This window comes from Eubalaena glacialis, chromosome 16 (genome assembly GCF_028564815.1).
Source record: "Eubalaena glacialis isolate mEubGla1 chromosome 16, mEubGla1.1.hap2.+ XY, whole genome shotgun sequence".
NCBI lineage: Eukaryota > Metazoa > Chordata > Mammalia > Artiodactyla > Balaenidae > Eubalaena > Eubalaena glacialis.
The window spans coordinates 89,265,357-89,288,579 of record NC_083731.1 but is presented as its reverse complement, the minus strand read 5'-3'; the positions used below and the strand labels follow the sequence as shown (position 1 = coordinate 89,288,579).

The following is a 23,223-nucleotide window of genomic DNA, read 5'->3' as shown; positions in this document are numbered from 1 at the left end:
TCCTCCCACACTTCCAGGGAATAAAATATGGGATGAATGCCGTGGGCCTGGGGGTGCAGACAAACCTGACACACAGACCCTTCCTCAGAAAGCCTTAGTCTGGTAACAAAAGGTGTAAATGCCCGATGATCAAAGGCGGATAAGAAGGTGTCATGAGAAGTTGCTGCTGAGGATGGCACGTGACCTTGTTCAGCGCCCACAGGGCTTGGATTTAGGCTCCCAGTAGATAAAGGGTGTGGCGTGAACAAAGGCATTGAAGCGGAAACAGCAGGAACACCCGGAGCACTCACCAGGAGTTTGATCAGAGATCTGGATGAAGAGGACCAGAAGATGCTTCTGCCCTCAGGTGACAAGCGGGGGCGGGCGGAGGACGGGGGCGGGGCGGGGGAGGGAACACATCTCAGAGGTGGTCAGCAAGATCTGGGCTGGGAAATGGGACGTGGAAAGAGAAGTCCAGCATTAAAGCCTCAATTTCCTCATCTGAAAAGTCGAAATGCTAGCACCTATTTGCTAAGAGTTACTTTTTAAGAATGAAATGGGTTAATGAATGTACTTAGAACCATGCCTAGCATAGTAAGACCTCAGTAAGTGTTTGATGTTATCACTAACCAATAAATATTTTAAGTTGGCAGGTACCAGTGTCATAATGAACAAGGCAAGCAGATGAGGTCCTTGTCCACACTGACCTTATGGTCCAGTGGGGCAATGAACATTAAATAAATGTACCCTCAAATATTCTGTTACAGATTCTACCAAGTACTATAAAGGATGAGAATAGGGTGCTGACTGGGAAGATCGGTAAAATCTTTGATAAAATGACATTTAATCTGAGACCTGAAGCAGATGAGGCAGGACTGTCAAGAGCTTCACGTAACGAGAAGACAAGGAATTTATGAATCATGTACCTGAAGAACTGGGGTTGGAGCTGGCCTCCAAGCTCTCACACGTCCCCTGCTGGAGCTTCTGCGGCAGCTCCACCTTTGGCCTCTCCCTTCGTGGCTCTGGGTGCGCATCTCTGCACGTCCAGAAAAACGTGCTGCTCTTCCTAGTAGTTCCCCAAAGTCCCAGAATTGGCTCTCTTGGATATGACGTGGATCACGTGCCCAATACCAACTGGTCAGGGACTGTGCCCTGCTTGGTTGGTCTTGGAACTGGGCTGAGTTCAGGGAAAATCGGAGCGTTTTCCTTTAAGGGGGTAGGAGTGGTGGGCAGAAATGTCAAGTATCTCCAGCATAAGGATGTGAGGGATAGTCAGCTGAGCAGAGTGGGTGGGAGAAGCCATTTGGGCAGAGAGAGCACATGTGAAGCCCGGGGCGTGTGAAACCCAGGGCAGGAAAGCAGGGAAGGAGAGGAAAGGCCGGCTGCCGGCTGGAGCCCAGGTTTTGAGACCAGAGGGAGGAGCAGCTGAGGGTCGAGTCACACGGGGCGGCCCTGGAGGCCACGCTGGGACCCTGGATTCACCTTGAGAGCAGTGGGAAGACACTGAAGGGTAACGTTTGAAGGCTGATAAGCCAGAAGCATCCTAGTTCTAGGGAACAGAAACTAAGATCACAGGAGGAGAGTGGTAAGGGCCAGGGAAAGAGAAATTCTGGACAGACTGAATTGAGGGGCCATCACAAGACAGGTGGACACACCCAGCAGGCCGTCAGAAATGATTAATGGAACGTTCTTTATTTCCCATCTTTAAAAACCTGGTTTCACTCACACCCCCTCTGGCTGCAGCACCATTTCTTCTCTCCCTTCTTGAGCAGAACTCATGAAAGGAGCCGTCTCGGTCCATGAGCTTTGCTTCCTCACCTCCGACCTTTCCAGTCCGCTCCAGGCATCCGTCCTGAGCACCCTGTCGGAATTAATCAGTGCTGTCAGTAACAGCAATTTTGCCAAGTCCAGTGGTAATTCTGTCTTGTCTTGGATTCTCAGCAATATTGATAGAATCAATCACTCGGCTTGAAGTATTTCCTTCCTACTTCACCAGCTGCTTCTTCGTCTCCTTTGCTAGATTTTTCTGCCTCTTTCCATCTTCTAAAATGGAACTCCAGGACTCAGCCCTGCATGCACTTTGAATATACTCCCTCCTTCAAGCAATCTGTCCACTCCGTGGACTTAGGTACACAGAGCCATGGTAAATAGTGTATAAAAGGCTGATATAATTTGGGAGTCACCATTGTATACAAGGCTGACCAGAGCTTACCTGGAAAAATAAAACTAAGTATCTTGAATTTTACATTGTATCAATATTTAGCAAAAATTATTACACAGTAGTTCCTAGAACAAAGAATAAATTGTTTTGTTTTAGTGACAATTTTCTGACAAAACGAAGATTCACAATGTGACAAGTCTTCACATTTGACTTTCAAGGCCCAACCATAAAAGAGGATAATCTTTGCTGCATCAACTTTACTTAGACCGGAAGGATCTTGGGCTCCATGGACAGGGCAGCCTGGAGCTCTCAGACAGCTCTAGAGGCACAGCGGACAGTCCAGAGATGAGCACCTGGCCAGGAGGAGTCCTGGGACACTCCACAGAGTGTGAGGCTCAGGCTGTTGGGCCGCCGAGCTGGACGGGGACCTGGAGAGGTTGCAGCCATGTGTTGGGAAGAGGTGATTTGAAAGGATGAAACTGACAAGTAAAAATAAAACATCCGTCCTGACAGCAGGCAAGTGTCTAATTCCAAATGTCCGAGACACCTACTTCAGTATAGTTACCTAGGCCTGTAAATTCCTCTCTTCCTAAATTAATTTAAGCTGTGATTTGTAAACAACAGTGCCTTAATAGAGCATTGTCGAAATAAAAGGTGTAAAAGACTTGGGATAGTCATGAGAGGAGACAGAAGGGCAGAGCTAGACCCAAGGAAGCCCAGGTCTAGCAACAACTGTCTAGCCCAAGAAGACTGAAGGTGGCCTTATCTGAGTAGCAAACAGTAACGTTTAAATTTCAAAAATTTGTCCTGCTTCCTAATGTTACTTAAACCATACTCTTCCATTAGGCAGGGTAAATTTGAAATCAGTGAAATAGTAAATGATCTTTCAAAACTGAGTAACTGAACTACACGCCAACAAGCCTGAGGTTAGACTAAGTCAAACTTAATAAAAAGCATTTTAGGACATCAGTGTCCATGCTCATATTTAATATGAGTTGGATTTTCAAAAGGGGAAAGATGTCGGGGAATGTGAAAAACAAAGTAAGAGCAGATTTGCTTTCATCTCATTCTGTTCAGTTTCTATAATGGAAGGATGGATCCACTACAATTTCTGTAGAAAGATACAAATAGAAAATATCAATTAGGTATAACCAATAGCCTTCAACGGAACAAATGACATGACACTGAAGCCATCTACTTTTACACTCATAATATGGTTGGGAGTAGATTCCCAGTGACACTGTAAAACATGGTAGTGTGGGAGCCTGAGATGCAGGGATCACGAATTCTGGACCAAAAGAGAGATGGGCTGTTACCTAGCTGGCAGATGTCAATTACAGATGTTTATTACCATTCCAGTATTCTCCTCAGATAACACATCTAGTCCCTTAGGATGGGAACATACTCACTTTCACCAGTTTTCTCTGTTGCCAGCGTTTCGGACGTCCTGTCCTTCACACCGAGGAAGGAACACTTTGCTGGGTGGCACTTCTCTAACTGCTACCAGAGTAGCTAGGTTTGAGTTGTATTTTGATAAAATCTAAAAGAAAAGCAAAACTCCTTTCACCAAGTCATATGAACAACATAATATAAATTTGGAAGCTGTTATAAAACATTCAAGAAAAAGCCAAGGAAAATTTGAAGATCTGGGTTATTTAAAACAGTCAGAATATTTAGCAGCACAGACGTTCAGCGGCACAGAGATGGAGATATTAGAAGTTTAACTTGGGTGTAGCGGGGATTGCTAAAGCTTCTAAATGTACGGCTGGGTTAAGGGAAGCAAGCAGCAGTGCAGCCCTGAGAGCAGATCAAGCCTTTACAAAGACGCGAGGGAAATCTATATAGGAAAGAGGTGAAATAAATGCTCAAGAGAAAGATCGCCAGCTATAAAGATTATAAAAACAAGAATCTGAAATATCAACTATGATATTTTCACAAAGAGGTAATACATTAAATGCAAGGTTTCCCTCCTTTAACACAGAAATGAAGAGAGAAGGATCACTATGGCAAACTGGAAACTGTATATAATGCCTATAGACAGAAGATGCTCCTTCCTCCCTCAGTTTATTATAGTGCCACGAAAGCAGAAAAGACAGAGAAAGAAGGATAACAAATACTTTACTGATATCTTAGGATGAGTCCCTTCCAATGGCATTTGGGTATTTCCCCAAGTAGCTTTATCCTTCTCCATAAGCTAGGAAGGTCTCTAGAATGGTTATTAAGAATTCCATTTGCTTAAGCAATAACTCCCCAACACTGTAACTTTTATCAAGAGGGGATGCTCAAAGAATCAGGCTGGTGGTTATTTAGTAGAGTCGGTAGTTGCTATAAACCAGTAACAGACTACTGGTAAATTATGTTGTACTAAAGAATCAAATATTCTATGGGAATTCCCTGGCGTTCCAGTGGTTAGGACTTGGCGCTTTCAATGCTGGGGCCTTGGTTCAATCCCTCGCCAGGGAACTAAGATCCCACCAACCTTGTGGTGGCCAAAAAAAGAAAAAGAATCAGATATTCTAATATATTTAAACAAATGTTTCTCAAACTGAAGCCCAAGACATCTCAAGTTCAAGAAACACTGATACAAGTTATTCATGATACTCCGCAACTCTGGAGAACTGGAGGGTAAATGACATTTCTGACTTTGCTAGAAACACCAATGGAAACAATGGTCACCATGGTGATCACATTTGAACAATGATTAGAAAATATTATAAGAATACATTTCAGAACATGAAGTTAAAGAGAAAATGCCTCAAGAGGGAACAAAGGCATGGTGACATCACTAGCTTGTGCTCAGCTCTGAAGAGCCTTAGCCAGGTGGTCTTAGACAGGCTTAACAGCCCAGAATTTAGATTTAGATCCAAACCAGCACATTAGCCCAATGATAAGTAACACAGTTAAATATCATTTTCAGGTATTTTCGCAGAAAACAATAGCCTAGAAAAATAACCTGGCGAATATCTTCTGGAATTGTAGTTACTTCTGGAGGTGTAGGTGTTCTGAGCAGATTCTCATAAGAAGAAATCGTAGGAGAAGGGGGATCCGCAAAATTCTCAAAGCACTCGTCTGAATTTAAAACTAACGATGTGCTGTCTTTCATTTCCAAGTCATTTGATGAACTATTTGTTTTTGATAATGGATAATCTGTGGATACCTATAGCATAAAAAGAAATAATTAAATTATGGTGGTATAAAGTAATATAGTAAATAAAAATTGTTAGTCAATTGTTAGTTCTGTTGTGATCTCTAAGTAGGCCCCAAAATGACCCCCTCTCCCCTGACCGAGAACTAAATAAAATCAAGGACACAAAGAAATGGCATATGGAGGAAAAAGTACCATCGTCATTACTGAAGGCTGAGCAAGAGCTCCATGTGAAATCTAAATAGGCCTGTTGGCTGAACCCCAGAGTTAGACGGATTCACCACCCAGACTCAGGCAACACTATCCTGGGCCAGGTAAGAGTCGTAGGAGGATGAGCTACACCCTCACTGCTGCCAGGGAGAAAGCCCATTCATGCCAACCCGGCCTGTCTCCCTAGGGCAGCGTCAGCAATGAGGCCAGGAACATAAGCAGTGGATTACCACAAGTCGCATGGTGCTATTTAACTTTAATTATACATTAATAAAATTTAAAAAACTGAAAATTAGCTCCTCGGATGCACCAGCCACATTTTACGTGCTCAGCAGCTAGCTACCACACTGGATAGCACAGATTACAGAACATTTCCATCACTGCTGGAAGATCCACTGGACGGCCCAATCTACCATATTGGTTGTCTTAAGTGTTCATACCAACTTTAAACAGGGCTGAGGTTCTGATTACATAGTAAATTTGTTCAATGGGAAAAATTTGGAAAAAAAGGCATAAAAATCACCCACAGATAACCACTTTTTGGTGTGTTTCTATCCATTCTTATTCCTTAAAATAAAATATATGTGTATGTGTGTATTTATATACATACACATATATATCATTTTCCATATCATTAAATATTTCTTGAAGACATTCTTTCTATATGTTCTTATCTGTTTTTCAAAACATCCTAGTCACATGACACTGGCTCTTATGGATTTACCGTAATATATTTTGCTTCCCGTTTATCATTTGACATTTAGTTTGTTCCCATATTCTGCTCTTATAAATAATGCTATTCTTCCCTCTATAACTTCATTGTTATAAATCTTTGTCCCAATGTGCCTTAGAATAAATTCTGGTTAAAGGGTATGGAAAAATTTTAAAGCTCTTGATATTTGCTGCCGAATGACCCTCCGGAAACACTGTAAATATACTCCCAAAGGCTACAACAGTCTACGTTTTTTAAACAGACTGTTTGAGTCTGGAAATAGTGTATCGGATTCACTAGGGAGAAGATTAGCGCTTTCAATTTTATGGAAGTTTACCAAAGCTGTGCTGTTCTTTGTAGAAGGGATTTTCAAACCAGGAGTGCAGAATGTGGGTGCCACGGGAGAATGTGTATGCTCGGCATCTAGAAGACACATACAATGGCATGAAATACATATTTGAAAATAAGGTTGAAATAAAGATTTTAACTTTTATATTATAATCTTTGTCAGTTTAATTTGTGCACTTTATTTTTAATAACTTAAGAAATTATAACTATTGTATACTTGACTGGACAAGAAAAAACAAAACTGTCATATTCACAATCTAATTATCATTAGCACTAGTAAAAGTTCAGCAGGGTTGCAAGATGCAAATGCAATACACAAAAATGAATAGTTCTAGTATAAGATCAACAAACAATAAAAAATATATTTGAAAAAGAATATTTTTCACAATAGCAACAAAAAAGATAAGATACCTACATATAAATCTGTTAAAAACTGTGTAAGACCTTTATGGGAAAATCAAATTTCTGAAGAAGAAAAAGGAGGAGGAAGAGGGCAAGGAAGGCCACTTGCCCTCCAAGATATAAGGACTTCCTCTAAAGCTGTAGTAACTAAAAGCAGTGTAACACTGGCCAAGGATGGAAGAACTGGCTACTGGAACGGAAGAGAGAACCTAGAAACAAGAACATGTGTATATGGACATTTGCTATCTGTAACAAAGTATGCAAGCACCCTAAAAATACCAAAGAGAAAAAGTAAACATGTTAGCAAAATGATCAAACTGGCAAAAGTTTATTAAGTCTAATCATCAAGTGCTGAAAAAGATGGAGAAACAGGAACTCAAACACTGTTGGTGAGAATAAACCACAATAGCCACTCTACAGTGACAATTTAGCATTTTCTAGAATAAGTAAAGATGTGCATCCCCTTTGATCTAGAAATTCTACTCCAAGATGTGAGAGACATGTGTCCAAAGGACAATTTAACTAGAGCACTGCCTGTAATAGTAAACAAAAAAACAAACAAAAAAAACAATTTAACTATCCCTTAAGAAACAAATGAATAGGGACTTCCCTGATGGTGCAGTGGTTAAGAATCTGCCTGCCAATGCAGGGGACACAGGTTCGAGCCCTGGTCCGGGAAGATCCCACATGCCACGGAGCAACTAAGCCCATGTGCCAGAACTACTGAGCCTGCGCTCTACAGCCTGTGAGCCACAACTACTGAGCCCGCATGCCACAACTATTTAAGCCCACGCGCCTAGAGCCTGTGCTCCACAACAAGAGAAGCCACCGCAATAAGAAGCCCGCACACCACAATGAAGAGTAGCCCCTGCTTGCTGCAACTAGAGAAAGCCCACGCATAGCAATGAAGACCCAATGCAGCCAAAAATAAATAAAATTATAAAAACAAAAAAACAACACAAAACAGAAAACCAAGGAGGCTGAAGGATAACATTCTAAAATATATCTTACAGGAATCTGAGGAAAAAAATCGAGGAATTAGGAGAGAAGTAATATTATTAAAGAGGTAATGTCAGAGAACTTTCCAGAATTAAGGACATGAGTCCTTAGCTTGAAAAATCATGGCTTCACAGGCGAATTCTATCAAACATTTAGAGAAGAGCTAACACCTATCCTTCTCAAACTCTTCCAAAATATAGCAGAGGGAGGAACACTCCCAAACTCATTCTATGAGGCCACCATCATCCTGATACCAAAACCAGACAAAGATGTCACAAAGAAAGAAAACTACAGGCCAATATCACTGATGAACATAGATGCAAAAATCCTCAACAAAATACTAGCCAAGAGAATCCAACAGCACATTAAAAGGATCATACACCATGATCAAGTGGGGTTTATCCCAGGAATGCAAGGATTCTTCAATATACGCAAATCAATCAATGTGATACACCATATTAACAAATTGAAGGAGGAAAACCATATGATCATCTCAATAGATGCAGAGAAAGCTTTTGACAAAATTCAACACCCATTTATGATAGAAACCCTCCAGAAAGTAGGCATAGAGGGAACTTACCTCAACATAATAAAGGCCATGTATGACAAACCCACAGCCAACATCGTCCCCAATGGTGAAAAACTGAAACCATTTCCACTAAGATCAGGAACAAGACAAGGTTGCCCACTCTCACCACTATTATTCAACATGGTTTTGGAAGTTTTGGCCACAGCAATCAGAGAAGAAAAGGAAACAAAAGGAATCCAAATTGGAAAAGAAGAAGTAAAGCTGTCACTGTTTGCAGGTGACATGATACTATACATAGAGAATCCTGAAGATGCTACCAGAAAACTACTAGAGCTAATGAATGAATTTGGTAAAGTAGCAGGATACAAAATTAATGCACAGAAATCTCTCGCATTCCTATACACTAATGATGAAAAATCTGAAAGTGAAATTAAGAAAACACTTCCATTTACCATTGCAACAAAAAGAATAAAATACCTAGGAATAAACCTACCTAAGGAGACAAAAGACCTGTATGTAGAAAATTATAAGACACTGATGAAAGAAATTAAAGATGATACAAATAGATGGAGAGATATACCATGTTCTTGGATTGGAAGAATCAACAGTGTGAAAATGACTATACTACCCAAAGCAATCTACAGATTCAATGCAATCCCTATCAAACTATCAATGGCATTTCTCACAGAACTAGAACAAAAAATTTCACAATTGTATGGAAACACAAAAGACCCCGAATAGCCAACGCAATCTTGAGAAAGAAAAACGGAGCTGGAGGAATCAGGCTCCCTGGCTTCAGACTATACTACAAAGCTACAGTAATCAAGACAGTATGGTACTGGCACAAAAACAGAAATATAGATCAATGGAACAGGATAGAAAGCCCAGAGATAAACCCACGCACATATGGTCAACATATCTTTGATAAAGGAGGCAAGAATATACAATGGAGAAAAGACAGCCTCTTCAATAAGTGGTGCTGGGAAAACTGGACAGCTACATGTAAAAGAATGAAATGAGAACACTCCCTAACACCATAAACAAAAATAAACTCAAAATGGATTGAAGACCTAAATGTAGGCCAGACACTATCAAACTCTTAGAGGAAAACATAGGCAGAGCACTCTATGATATAAATCACAGCAAGATCCTTTTGACCCACCTCCTAGAGAAATGGAAATAAAAACAAAAATAGACAAATGGGACGTAATGAAACTTAAAAGCATTTGCACAGCAAAGGAAACCATAAACAAGACGAAAAGACAACCCTCAGAATGGGAGAAAATATTTGCAAATGAAGCAACTGACAAAGGATTAATCTCCAAAATTTACAAGCAGCTCATGAAGCTCAATATCAAAAAAACAAACACCCCAATCCAAAAATGGGCAGAAAACCTAAACAGACATTTCTCCAAAGAAGATATACAGATTGCTGACAAACACATAAAAGAATGCTCAACATCATTAATCATTAGAGAAATGCAAATCAAAACTACAATGAGATATCATCCCACACCAGTCAGAATGGCCATCATCAAAAAATCTACAAACAATAAATGCTGGAGAGGGTGTGGAGAAAAGGGAACCCTCTTGCACTGTTGGTGGGAATGTAAATTGAAACAGCCACTATGGAGAACAGTATGGAGGTTCCTTAAAAAACTAAAAACAGAACTACCATACGACCCAGCAATCTCACTACTGGGCATATATATACCCTGAGAAAACCATAATTCATAAAGAGTCACGTACCACAATGTTCATTGAAGCTCTGTCTACAATAGCCAGGACATGGAAGAAACCTAAGTGTCCACTGACAGATGAATGGATAAAGAAGATGTGGCACATATATACAATGGAATATTACTCAGCCATAAAAAGAAACGAAATTGAGTTATTTGTAGTGAGGTGGATCGACCTAGAGTCTGTCATACAGAGTAAAGTAAGTCAGAAAGAGAAAAACAAATACCGTATGCTAACATATATGGAATCTAAAAAAAAAAAGGTCATGAAGAACCTAGGGGCAGGATGGGAATAAAGACGCAGACCTACTAGAGAATGGACTTGAGGACATGGGGAGGGGGATGGGTAAGCTGGGACGAAGTGAGAGAGTGGCATGGACATACATACACTACCAAATGTAAAATAGATAGCTAGTGGGAAGCAGCCGCATAGCACAGGGAGATCAGCTCGGTGTTTTGTGACCACCTAGAGGGGTGGGATAGGGAGGGTGGGAGTGAGGGAGACACAAGAGGGAAGAGATATGGGGATATACGTATATGTATAGCTGATTCACTTGTTATAAAGCAGAAACTAACACACCATTGTAAAGCAATTATACTCCAATAAAGATGTTAAAAAAAAAAAGAAAAATCATACTAAATTCTAAACATAATAAATAAAAATCTTATAGACTACCAGGAAAAAAAAGACAGATTTTCCACAAAAGAAAGCTAATCAGACCAATAGCACTCTGCTCACCAGCAGCAATAGATACCAGGTCACAATGGAATACTTTCTTTAAAACGTTCAAGAAAAACAAGCTGTCAATCTAGTCATCTATATCCAGCTAAATTATCATTCAAGAATGAGTGACGACATTGTAAATCAACTATACTTCAATAAAAATTTTAAAATAAGTAAATAACATAAATGATAGCACAGGGGGAAAAAAAAAAAAGGAATGAGTGACACAAAAAAAGGGAAATCTAAACCCAGAAGGAATGAGTGGGATAAAAGAAGCAATGGTAAACAAATTACTAAATTTTAGTAAGTAGAGACTATAAAAACTGTAATAATGACACTTTTGTGGCATAAAAATAGGGTCAAACTAAATACAATAGAAACTCTATTAACAAGCCTCCACGTAACAAAATTACTAATGGGTAAATGTAAGCATTCTGTTCCGTCCGTGAAATATACTGCTGATGGTATATTAAAGGATTTCAGTTGGTAAGCTATTCTTTAGAAAATCCATCCCACTTCAGAAGGCCTAAAGATATTCTCCTTTATCAGTTTCTAAAAAGTTTATAGTCCACTGGGAATTGATTTCTGAGTATGATGTGAAGGAGGTAGTGGTTCATTCTTTCTCTTTATTTAAAAAAAAAAAAAGGCTTCTATTCAATATAATCATGGTCTTATAATTTGAGCTCAGCTTACTATGAGTCAGTTGTATTTTTTCAAACCTGTTTATACCAGCAATATTTGTTAATTTAATAACAAGTCAGTGCAATTAGCACAAAAAGAATTTTTCTGAAAACATGTCCAAAACTTTGGAAAGACCTGATAGACAAGTTACTTTAAAAAATTTTCCAATAAATTTGGTATAGATCAGATGATTATAAATAATTATTCAGAGAAATCATAAAACTCCAGGATTTTTCATTTTATATTATGTGAAAACCAGTGTTTTCATGTTTGCTGGGACAAATATGAAAACACTACATGAAAATGATTTTAAGTTTTTGTACTATTAAAAAAACTCAAAATTTGAAATGGTAGCTGATGTATTCTGGGTGTGGTTTACGTAAGGAAGATAATGTAGAACTCTAATCAATAGGCTGAAGCTAAACTAAAACAAAAAAAGATATTATTGGCTCTACATCAAAAGATTGGTGAATGAATATATATTTATATGTTTTAAGTTAAAATGTTCAAAACAAACAAACAAGCTGAAAAATACTGAATACAATCAGGAAGAGTACGAAAAACATACCAGAAAATTATATTTCTCTTGTATGAAATCATGCTGAACCTGAATGGAATGGCACTTCCTATAATTCAATATTATGAACCGAGAAGATGCAGAAGGCTGTTAGAATGCCTAAGGGGATAGAACCATTTTTTTGTACAAAGATAGTCTGAAAAGAGTACAGCTGAGAAGTAACTTGATTTTCACACTTACCATTTTTCTCCAATGGCTGGGTTATGGGGCCAGGAGTGGCAAAGAAATTATTGTTGGTCACTGGTTCTGTTTCTATGGCCTCCTCACTGGCGTGATTCATAAGGAAATAATAAGGTCAAAAAAAAAGTTAATATTAAACCTCTGGAAAAAAATTTAATCTTACTATATATCATCAAGTCTGGACAAATATTCAGTTATGTTTTATGGAACAGTAGTCCCACGGAACAAATTGTTTTTTTGTTTTTAAATGTATATCCATGGCTCAAAAAAAGGTTAAGAACCATTTTGTGTTGACAGTTTTGACTTAGAAGTGGGTTGAAAGTCTTTAACGTAGGGACTTCCCTGGCAGTCCAGTGGTTGGGACTCTGCGCTTCCACTGCAGGGGGCACAGGTTCGATCCCTGGTCGGGGAACTAGGATCCCACATGCCGTGCAGCCAAAAAAAACCAAAAAAAACTTTGACTTAAAGGAAAGCTATGAGTTCAACTCATTAGTTCAAATATAGGAATTGTATAGCTCATGGCTTCAAAATCATAAAGTGGAATTTTATACCAGTATACAGATAGAGATTAAGAACATTTTTTTAGACTAAGAAGACTGATCCTGCCATCTTAAGGTAGTTCTAGCCAATTACCCAGATGTCTGAAATACAGTTACAAAGAAGAATATCACTGAATACTAGAAGATGGTTCAATTAACCAACTGTCCTAGTGTAATTTACTGAATAATCTTTACTTCAAAAACACCTTCAGTATATATTAAGTTCTTATGTAAATTAGAGGCTGTTTCTGGGCTAGTCTGTTCCTGCAAACGGTCCATTCTGTCACAATTTTATACTGCTTTACTTACTGTAGCTTTATATATTTTAATAACTAGTAGGTTAAGTCCCCTCATTACTGTTATTTTTCATTATTTTCTTAGTTATCCTTACTTTTTATTCTTCCAAATAATTTTAGAATTCTGTCAAATATCCCTTTCTACCTTAAAAAAAAATCCCAAAGAGGTTTTATTGTAATTGTATGATATCCATAAATTAACTTGATATGATTGAACATCTTAATAATAGTCAGTCATTCTATTCAGGAATAAGGTATATTTTTTCATCCTAGTTTTCCCTTTATATAACTCAGAAATATTTAATGGTTTTATTCATATAGGTCTTTTACATACAATTGGCATGAGTATTTTACCTTGCTGTTTCAAATTTGAATGATTTTCCCCCTGTATTTACCAATTAGTTATTAATAAAATAGGAAAGCATATGAAATAGTTATAACTATAAAAAATATATCTTATCAATATATCAGCTTCTTTCTTGAACTTTTATTATTTCTAGAAATTTTAGATGTGACTTTCTCGAGTTGCCCAGGCACAAAACATGGCCTAGAAATACATCAGAGTAATACTTATTTCTGTTTCCTATCTCATTACATTGGCCAGAACATCAAGAATGACATTAAAAAAAAAAATGATGTTTAATAATGGTAACAGATAGCTTCACTATTAAGTTAGATATTCATATTGTTTATTATGTTAATGAAGTATCTTTCCACTTAGAGTTTGACCAAACAATTTAAATGAAGAACAGGTGTCAAATTTCATAAAATTCCTTACTGAGGAATAATAATAGGATAATCTATTGAGATTATCCTAGTTTTTAATTAATTAATTAATTTTATTTTTGGCTGCGTTGGCTCTTCGTTGCTGCGCACGGGCCTTCTCTAGTTGCGGCGAGCAGGGGCTACTCTTTGTTGTGGTGCATGTGCTTCTCATTGTGGTGGCTTCTCTTGTTGCAGAGCATGGGCTCTAGGTGCGCAGGCTTCAGCAGTTGTGGCTCACGGGCCCAGATGCTCCGCGGCATGTGGGATCTTCCCGGACCAGTGCTCGAACCCGTGTCCCCTGCCTGCACTGGCAGGCGGTTCCTTAACCACTGTACCACCAGGTTAAGTCCTCTACTTTTTTTTCTTGTTGAATCATAGAAATGGTGTATTTTATGGTGTATTTTAATATTCCCAAATATTAAACTATATTTGCATTCCTGGGATAAGCTTAATGTGGAAGTTATGCATTATAGTTTTACTATCCTGTAGAATGCAATTTATGAGTATTTTAATTGGGATTTTAACATCTATATTCACAATTAGATTGGGCCATAGCTTCCTTTAGTGTGCTCTTTCTGTGTTTGTATCAAGGGTATATCAATCTCAAACTGAACTGCAGAGTTTTCTGTCTTATTCTAGTTTTAGAAAAATACTTTTTTTTGAGTGTGTGTTCCAATAAAATTTTATTTACAAAAAATAGGCAGTAGGCTGGGTTGGTCTCTGGCTATAGTTTGAAGACCCCTGAGAATGTCAGTTCTTTTTAAAAATCATTATTTTCATAGTATCTCATTCTTAAGGCAGTTTATAATTTTTTATCCATTATACCCCACTAACTGTATGTAAGCAGGATGGGTATGGTTGTATCCATTTCACTAGCGTTTGTTGAGTCTGAAGGTTCCCAGGTTAGGTGTTGGCATCTGAACTAGAACATATGTCTCCTTCTCAGAAAAAGAACTTTTATGTAAGATGGAAGGTATATGTTCTCTGAAATTATGAAAGGATTCATCCAGGAAACCATCTGTGCCCAGAGCTTTATGGAGCTACTTCTCTGATAACTTTTCTAGTTTTCTTCTCTGATTTTTGGTCTATACAGGTTTTCTAATTCAAGTCTGTTTTGATAATTTTGTGTTGTTTTCAAAACTTTTTCATTTATCTGAATTTTCTAAATTTCCCAATATTATACCCTATAGTATTTCTAATAGCTTGAAAAATAAAAAATATAGCCCATAGTTCCTAATTTTGCCATTTGCATTAATGTTTAAATAAGAACCAATTCTTCAACATATCAATTTTACCCTTCTGAAAATATTTTGTAATGACATTTTATCTTTAGTGTTTACTCCCTTCACTTTTCCCCACAATTGTGGGTTTTTTTTCTGACACTTTGAGTTGAATGTTTATTTTCCTTCTTTAATAACTACAGTTCTTAAAGGTATGGATTTATATGTGGTACTGTGATATGCGGTATTTTCATTTTCATTGTAACTCATTAATTACCACTTCCATACTAATCACTCCCCATCTCTTTAGTCTAGTATGGAATTCATCACTGCGCTTCAAATTCATATTAAAATACCTAAGCTTAAGAGCACCTCAAAACCAACATGTAAGGAAACTCATCACCTTTACTGCATCCCAAGCTGCAGGTATTCCTATTTTAGTTCCCTAGCATCACTTCAGGCAACAAAACAGAAATCTGTGATTTACCCAAGATCCTCTTCTCTTCCCAAGTCTCCATACCGAATCAGTCGTAAGTTTTTAATAACTTTACTTTTTATTTTATCTCTTCTTCTCTATCCTACCATATACCATCTGTTTTCAGGCTCTTACCATTCCTTCTATATCTTCTAACCTGAGGAAACTAATAGCTCACACTTTACTGATGGAATTGGTGATTCAGAGAAGTTTGAAATATGAAGTATCTGAAAAATCTCTGAAGGAAAGATATTGTCTGAGACGTATTTCTTCTAGGGAAGAAAAATCAATAAATACAAAAGATTTAGAAAGGTAGATAAAATGCTCCTTTTAAGAAAGCTGCTTACCTGTTATTCTTCACATTTTTAAGTCCCATTGTGTAATCTTCATTTAAACACATAGTATATTCAGAGATACCAAAGTGTTCTAATTTAGGAGTCACACACTCAAAATCATCCATCTTTAGTGCACATTTGGGAGTTTTTACTAGTGGCCGTTTGGAAAATGGAGTTAAAATTTTTGGCTCTTCCTTCTCGTTGTTTACTGCTTGGGGAGGGTTTGGCAGAACTTGGGATATCATGTACCGCTCAAGTCCAAAATCAGAAAGTTGTGGACTACGCGGAGGCTTCTCAGAAACAGAACTGCTTGGAGGAGCAGAATCCGACAAATCACCCTTCACATCAGGCTTCTCAGGATTGTCACGTTTACTGGACTCTGGTTTAGAGTCAATGACTTCTTGCTCATCCACTGGGAGGACAAATCAAGGTCATATTCTGGTCAAACATCAGACTAGAAAATGTCATATACTAAAACCACATAAGACAGCTCCATTTGAAATGTCCCAAATCAGCAAAGGTCCTGGCTCTCTCCTTATTTTCTAAGGTTTTATGTCAATTGTCCCTTTAAATTTCTGACATGTACCGCCTCGTCCACCCATATCTCATCTAGGTGACACATTAGAGAAGGGGAGTAAACGAAAATGTTAAAAGATGAAAAAACAATACTCACAAATAAAAGTGTCATTTCCTTACTTTCTCAGTTAATGTGATTTACCAGTCTTTCTTAACATATTATGAAACTATCTTATCATGTAATGACATTTAATTACAGTGTGGAATTAACTACAATCTAGATTTAACACAAAGTAAAATATTATTTTAGATTTCTAATTTACAGATGGTCTAAGGTAAAAAGGAAAGACTGTTACACAAATATAAATTTTTAACCTAAGTCAGTCAGGAACACCTGTATCAAAAACCTAGTTGAGAGAAATCAGAGGAGAAGTTAGTGAGACAAGTAGTTTCTCAATCTTTAATAGGTTATATCTGACTCCAGACCCCCATATGCTTAACCACTACACTGTACATTTCAGACTAAATAACTTTACTAACAACTATACTTTTTCCCACAGTCCTCTGCCATTTCCTGGGTATACCAGTGGTTAATAAGTTTGGTGTGGAACTTAGGTTGGATCCAGGATAGCACTTACAATGCCAAGAAAGAGTTCAAGAAGGAGAAATACTAGTTTTTGGTGTGAGAGACAACAGAAAGTGAAAGAGGATACCTAGAAAGAAGGTAAGTGGATTTGGTCAGGATTTGGGCAGAGATTAATTTAGCAAATGATAGGGCTTCGGTGAGACAGTGAGACAGCAAGGTATAAAGTAGAGAATGGAATGGTGGAAGAAAATGCAGAATGACAAATATAAAATGTGTATTAAAGAAATGTAGTATGAAGTAGAGAAGGAAAATTAACCAGTAATTGGAAAGGGCTGATAGAAAGAAGAGACAGAGGAGAGAGTAAGATGAAGGAAGAGAAACTAAAATGTATTTAGAATCCCCGATGGAATAGGCATTTTTATATTTAATTTTTACTCCATTTAATTTTCATATTAACTGCTCCAAGCACAAAAAAATCTTTGAATATTTTTTCCTCATTTAAAAAATTAAGGTACTTAACAACATTTTGGAGAACATTCAGCTGATAGAATTTAAAGAGCCAAGATCTGAACCCACATCTTTTGATTCTAAATGCTGCCATATGTTTAAGCATTCAGAGGGAGTTAATAAAGAGATTTGTTTTAGATGATTTTGAACAGATAACATTTGGATGCTAAATGGAAAATATTAATTGTAACAATCATACATATTTATTGAAAGAAATGGGAAATAAAATTTTCTAAAATTTCCTGTTTGTTGCATCTTTTTTAAGAAAATACCGGGAAGGGACTTCCCTGGTGGTCCAGTGGCTAAAACTCTGTGCTCCCAGTGCAGGGGGCCCAGGTTTCATCCCTGGTCAGGAAGCTAGATTCCACATGCTGCAACTAAGACCAACGCAGCCAAATAAATAAATAAATAAATAAATAAATATTAAAAAGAAAATACTTATACTTTTTTTTTTTTAGGAGTCATTACAGATTGAAGGAAGTGAAGGATTGAAGAAGGTGAAGAGGTACACACTTTTTCTATGAAGATATTACTTTCCTTGTTTTGATTGGCAACCGAAATGAATTAGGATAGGATACTGTTTTTTTGTGCATGATAAGCCACGACATGTTAAATGTGAAGGATGCACCATTAAAAAAAAAAACTTATAAACTTTGATTTCGTGGCTTTTGGCCCTTGGAAGAGCTGCTGATTCAGAGCTGTTTTGGCATTGTGCTTTCTGTTAATTTTGAGAAATGTTACAAGAACTACCAAAAAACCTATTGTTGAATTTATTACAAGGCTGTCACTGATGAGTTTAACAAAATAATCACCATTATTACTACCTCTTAGGGAGGTATTAGCATCTCTAGTTCACTAGTGAGGAAAAGCAATTTAGAGAAATTATCCAAGGTCACACATGTAGTAACTGGTGGAACCAGTTTCTGAGTAAACAAAGTCAACCTGTCCACACCAAAGTCAACTGAATTCTTTCCATTATACCATGCGGATTATTTAATATACCTTCATATATATCCTCGATATATACATATTTGTTGAATCTAATTAATGTTTTATTTATGTACAAAGACTCTCATAACAGAAATGAAGACACTGAAGCATATTGAAATTAGTTACTCACAGTTATGGGTATAACAATAACAACAGTTAACAATGGGTGATTAGCATACGAGGTACTGTTCTAAGCAAATTTTATCTCATTTAATCTTTATACAGCCTCAGAGGTAGATACTATTAAACATATCTACTTTATAGGACTTCCCTGGTGGTCCAGTGGTTAGGACTCGGTGGTTTCACTGCCGTGATCCTGGGCTCAGTTCCTGGTCGGGGAACTAAGATACTGCAAGCCATGCGGCGCAGCCAAAAACAAAAAAAATTCTCTCACTTATAGATGAGAAAGTGAGGTACGAAGTTAAGTAACTGGTCAAAGATTCATATAGCTAGTAAGTGGTGAAGTTAGAGATGTGAACTCAGGCAGTTTGACTCTAAATTCTAAACCATCATGCTATCCTACCCTTCATTAGAATTTTAGAACTAAAAAGGACTTTATGAATTTATATAGCCAAAAATCTCTCATTCTATGGAAGAAGAAACTGAGAACGAGAAAAGTGAAATAGCATGCCTTAAGGTTGGTCTCTCAGCTGTTTACTGGCAGAGCTGACCAGAAACCAACTATCCTCAAGTCATGTAGATTTATCTTGTACCCTTCTTTCATCTAGCATTGTGTTGGTTCTCATCTAGCATTTGCAAAGGAGAGCAAGGACTGTCTTTATATTGCACCACTGATTAGCACTGCATCCAGAACACAGTGATTGCTGAATAAATGATCAAAGGACTATCACATAATGGCAGAGTCAGAACTAGAAACAATGGCCAAGCCTATAGTAGTCTTAATCATGCTGCCTTTTTTCCTTAATACTAAAACAAATGCTATAAAATGCAAGTTATTCACACCTGAATTTTCCTTGGCACGTGGATTATATCCATACTTCTGGAAAAACTCTCTTATTTTCATGATATCCATTGAATTTTTTTTCATCAGTACTTTTGTTGCCTTTATGAAACCAATGCTTTCTTGACTTTCCAAGCTTGCTTCATCAAGAAGAATACTGACATCATCCTTTTATGAGGAAAGAAAGTACATTTTAATTTAACTTTTGACTAAGTCTATTTAGTTTTTTTAAATTACCACATAAAAATGATAAATTAATATTGTAGGATTGATACCTTTAGAGTTCGGACTTCTGAATGAAGGTCATGTAAAACTCTCATTGGATAATCTTCAAAGTCTTCAATATGAATATTGAAAGAAAAAAGTATAACAAGGAAAAGGAGGAAAAAGAAAGAAAATGTAATTTAGTATAGTTTTTTAGAATTATAAAATCCTTGTAGATACTTATTTATAATTTATATCCTGTCATTTGCAAAGAAAAGTGTTAAGACTTTTCTTTAAAATTTTTATTAAACTATAACATACATACAGAAAAGTATAGAAATCATAAGTATATAGTTTGATGAACTTTCAAAGTGAACATACCTATGTAATCAGCACTCAGATCAGGGACTGGAGGAAGGAAGAGGGAATGCAGTCCTACTTAGCTGTTTTTCCTTTATGGTGAGCACGTTTTGGTTCCTATTTTTAAAATCTTTGCCAGTGACAATGCTTTAGTTTTCTTCTAAAAGCTTTATTGTTTGGCCTTTTGCATTAATTTAATTAAATTAATTAATTTATTTTTTGCTGCATTGGGTCTTCGTTGCTGCACGTGGGCTTTCTCTAGTTGCGGCGAGCAGGGGCTACTCTTCATTGCGGTGTGTGGGCTTCTCATTGCAGTGGCTTCTCTTGTTGTAGAGCATGGGCTCTAGGCGCACGGGCTTCAGTAGTTGTGGCACGCGGGCTCAGGAGTTGCGGTGCATGGGCTTAGTTGCTCCACAGCATGTAGGATCTTCCGGGACCAGGGCTCGAACCCGTGTCCCCCGCATTGGCAGGTGGATTCTTAACCACTGCACCACCAGGGAAGTCCTGGCCTTTTGCATTTAGAGCGACAATACATCAGGAATTGATTTTTGTGTATGGCAAGAGGTAAGGATCAAGATCCATTCTTTTTTTTCCATATGAGTGTGCAATTGACCTGGCACTGAAAAGACATCCTTTACCCACTGTACCATCACCTTTCTTATTAATCAGTTGGGCATATACCTAACATAGAAGCAGTTTTTAAAAAGATTTCTCTTTTCTAAAACATGCCTCCTTTCAAGACCATCTCCTTCCACCTGTTAAAAGTTGACCAATTTTCACATTTGTAGAGATGTGGATGGACCTAGAGGCTGTCATACAGAGTGAAGTAAGTCAGAAAGAGAAAAACAACTATCGTATATTAACGCATATATGTGTAATCTAGAAAAATAGTACAGATGAACCGGTTTGCAGGGCAGAAGTAGACGCAGATGTAGAGAACAAACGTATGGACACCAAGGGGGGAAAGCGGGGGTGGGTGGTGGTGGTGGTGGGATGAATTGGGAGATTGGGATTGACATGTATACACTAATATGTATAAAATGGATAACTAATAAGAACCTGCTGTATAAAAAAAAGAGTTGACCAATTTTCGTTAGGAAAATGCAAATCAACAACACAATGATATTGTATTTCACACCACTAGAATGACTATAATTAAAAAGACAGACAATAACAAATGTTGATGAGGCTGTGGAGAAATTGCAACCCTCATTCATTGCTGGTGGAAATGTACAGTGGTGCACTTTGGTAAACAATTTGGTCGTTCCTCAAAAAGCTAAACACAGATTTACCACATGACCCAGCAATTCCACTTCTAAATGCACACCAAAGAGAACTGAAAACATTACGTTCACATAAAGCGTTGGCACACGAGTGTTTACAACAGCATTACTCATAATAGCCAAAGTAGAAACGACCCAAATGTTCATCAGCTGATGAACAGATAAACAAAATGTGGTATATCCATACAATGAAATATTATTCAGCAATAAAATGTAATGAAATACTGATACATGCTACCATGACAGGGATGAACCTTGCAACACTTCGCTAAGTGAAATGTCAGTCACAAAAGACTACAGATTGTACAATTCCATTTATAGGAGATGCCCAGAATAGGCAGATCGAGAGAGAAAGTAGATTAGCGGCTGCATAAAGCAGTGCGGCAGGTGGGAGCAAGATTCCGGGGAGTGGCTGTTAACAGTCGCCGGGGTTTGTTTTGGGGGATTATGAAAATCTAAACTCAAAGTGTGATGATGGTTGCACACCTCTGTGAAGATACTGAAAACCACTGAATTGTATCCTTTAACATGGTGAATTTTATGAGATTCATAACTGTGATCATAGAAGGCGATTTTGGGGGATGTTCATTTTCTCTAATTATCACAATTCCATATTTTCCGTAATACATGCGGGCCAGGAATTGAAAAAATTATTCCAACTTTTTCTTGTAAAACGAAAAGGAAAAAAAGAATGTGTGTAACCAGGCAATAGATTGGTAAGGAGATAAATTAGCACAAGCTTTATGGAAAACTATTCAGCTATGTCTAAAAAATCCAAAACCATTAATACAGTTTTGTGTCTTCTAGCGTTATCTCAACTACGTAAACAAAGTCAAGCAAAACAAAGCAACGCTAAAAGTAAGGATGGTAGAAAAGGTACTGAACTATTAATAGCTGTGTCTTCTGACGGTTAAGTTATAGCAAAGAACTACTTCTGCGTTACCTCAAATTTTTTGCCGTGCACATATATTGCTTTCACAGGCACAAGCATAAACATTTTTAAATGGCTGGAAAACTATTCATAATACAGTTAAAGGAAAATGAGTCTGCGTCTACAGGGTGCGAAATTTTAAGGCGGATTACAGTTATGACGCACAAAATAATCTCAAAATCTGCACTACTCTTGCAACAACTTCAGAAAGTCTCTAATACAAACGTTAGTGGTGGAGAATTTTGCTTTACTTATATTAAAAAGCAGTACTGCGTATTAGCTTTCGTTTTGGCAGTACGGTTTGTTGGGGAAAATACACGGCAACTGTGGACCATCTGGGTGAGACCAAAGTCACTCTACATGTCAAGAACAGGGCTGAGCGGCTGCTGTTAGAAGAAACGTTTCATCTTCTCTTGCTCGTATTTTTCGTGATAAGCCCCCACTATGTGCACTTGAAAGCTCGTCGTGTGTAAACGAGCGCGTGCATCGCGAGCCCAGCCTGCCGGCTCGATTAGGGCTTTGGTTCCTAAGTGCGGCTGTTTCTCCGCCCCGCGTCCCTGGCGGGGCAGAGGCTGCGCGCAGCGCTGGGCGGGCCCGGGGGTGCTGGGGCGAAGGGCGCCGCCGCCTCCCCCGGGAGGGCTCCTCACAGTCAGCCGCCTGTCGGTCGGCCAGCGCGCGCGCCAGCGTCCCTCACGCGGCTCACTCACCGCTGTCCTCTCCGTCCAGCGCTCGCTGCAGCCGGGCCGTCTCGCCGTCCAGGGTGACGGCCAGAGACCGCAGCTTCCCGCAGAAGCCCCGGATCAGATCCATGGACGAGCCCGGCGCTCGTCCTCAGCACCCGCGCACGTTTGAATCCCGGCGCCGAAAAC

General features: G+C 38.2%; 1 protein-coding gene across 1 annotated transcript; it reads right to left on the bottom strand.

Annotated features, from left to right (window-relative positions):
• Nucleotides 1-1,673: 1,673 nt before the first annotated feature.
• SKA3 (spindle and kinetochore associated complex subunit 3) lies at nucleotides 1,674-23,180 on the bottom strand. The gene is made up of 9 exons (XM_061171171.1): nucleotides 23,062-23,180; nucleotides 19,852-19,913; nucleotides 19,579-19,744; nucleotides 16,029-16,428; nucleotides 12,387-12,472; nucleotides 6,545-6,630; nucleotides 5,094-5,297; nucleotides 3,550-3,680; nucleotides 1,674-1,840 (listed from the first exon to the last, which is right to left on the bottom strand). The coding sequence occupies exons 1-8, from the start codon at nucleotides 23,162-23,164 to the stop codon at nucleotides 3,552-3,554; spliced, it is 1,236 nt and encodes a 411-aa protein (XP_061027154.1). The 5' UTR covers nucleotides 23,165-23,180; the 3' UTR covers nucleotides 1,674-1,840; nucleotides 3,550-3,551.
• Nucleotides 23,181-23,223: the final 43 nt, after the last annotated feature.

Bases quoted from the DNA above. Each gene is read 5' to 3' on its own strand.
- SKA3 (XM_061171171.1), bottom strand. From the start codon at position 23,164: ATGGATCTGATCCGGGGCTTCTGCGGGAAGCTGCGGTCTCTGGCCGTC. The intron at 16,429-19,578 runs GTGTGAATAACT...TTGTCCTCCCAG, and splicing joins ACGTGCCAAGGAAAATTCAG to TGGATGAGCAAGAAGTCATT. The intron at 6,631-12,386 runs GTAAGTGTGAAA...TGTGTCTTCTAG, and splicing joins CCAGCCATTGGAGAAAAATG to ATGCCGAGCATACACATTCT.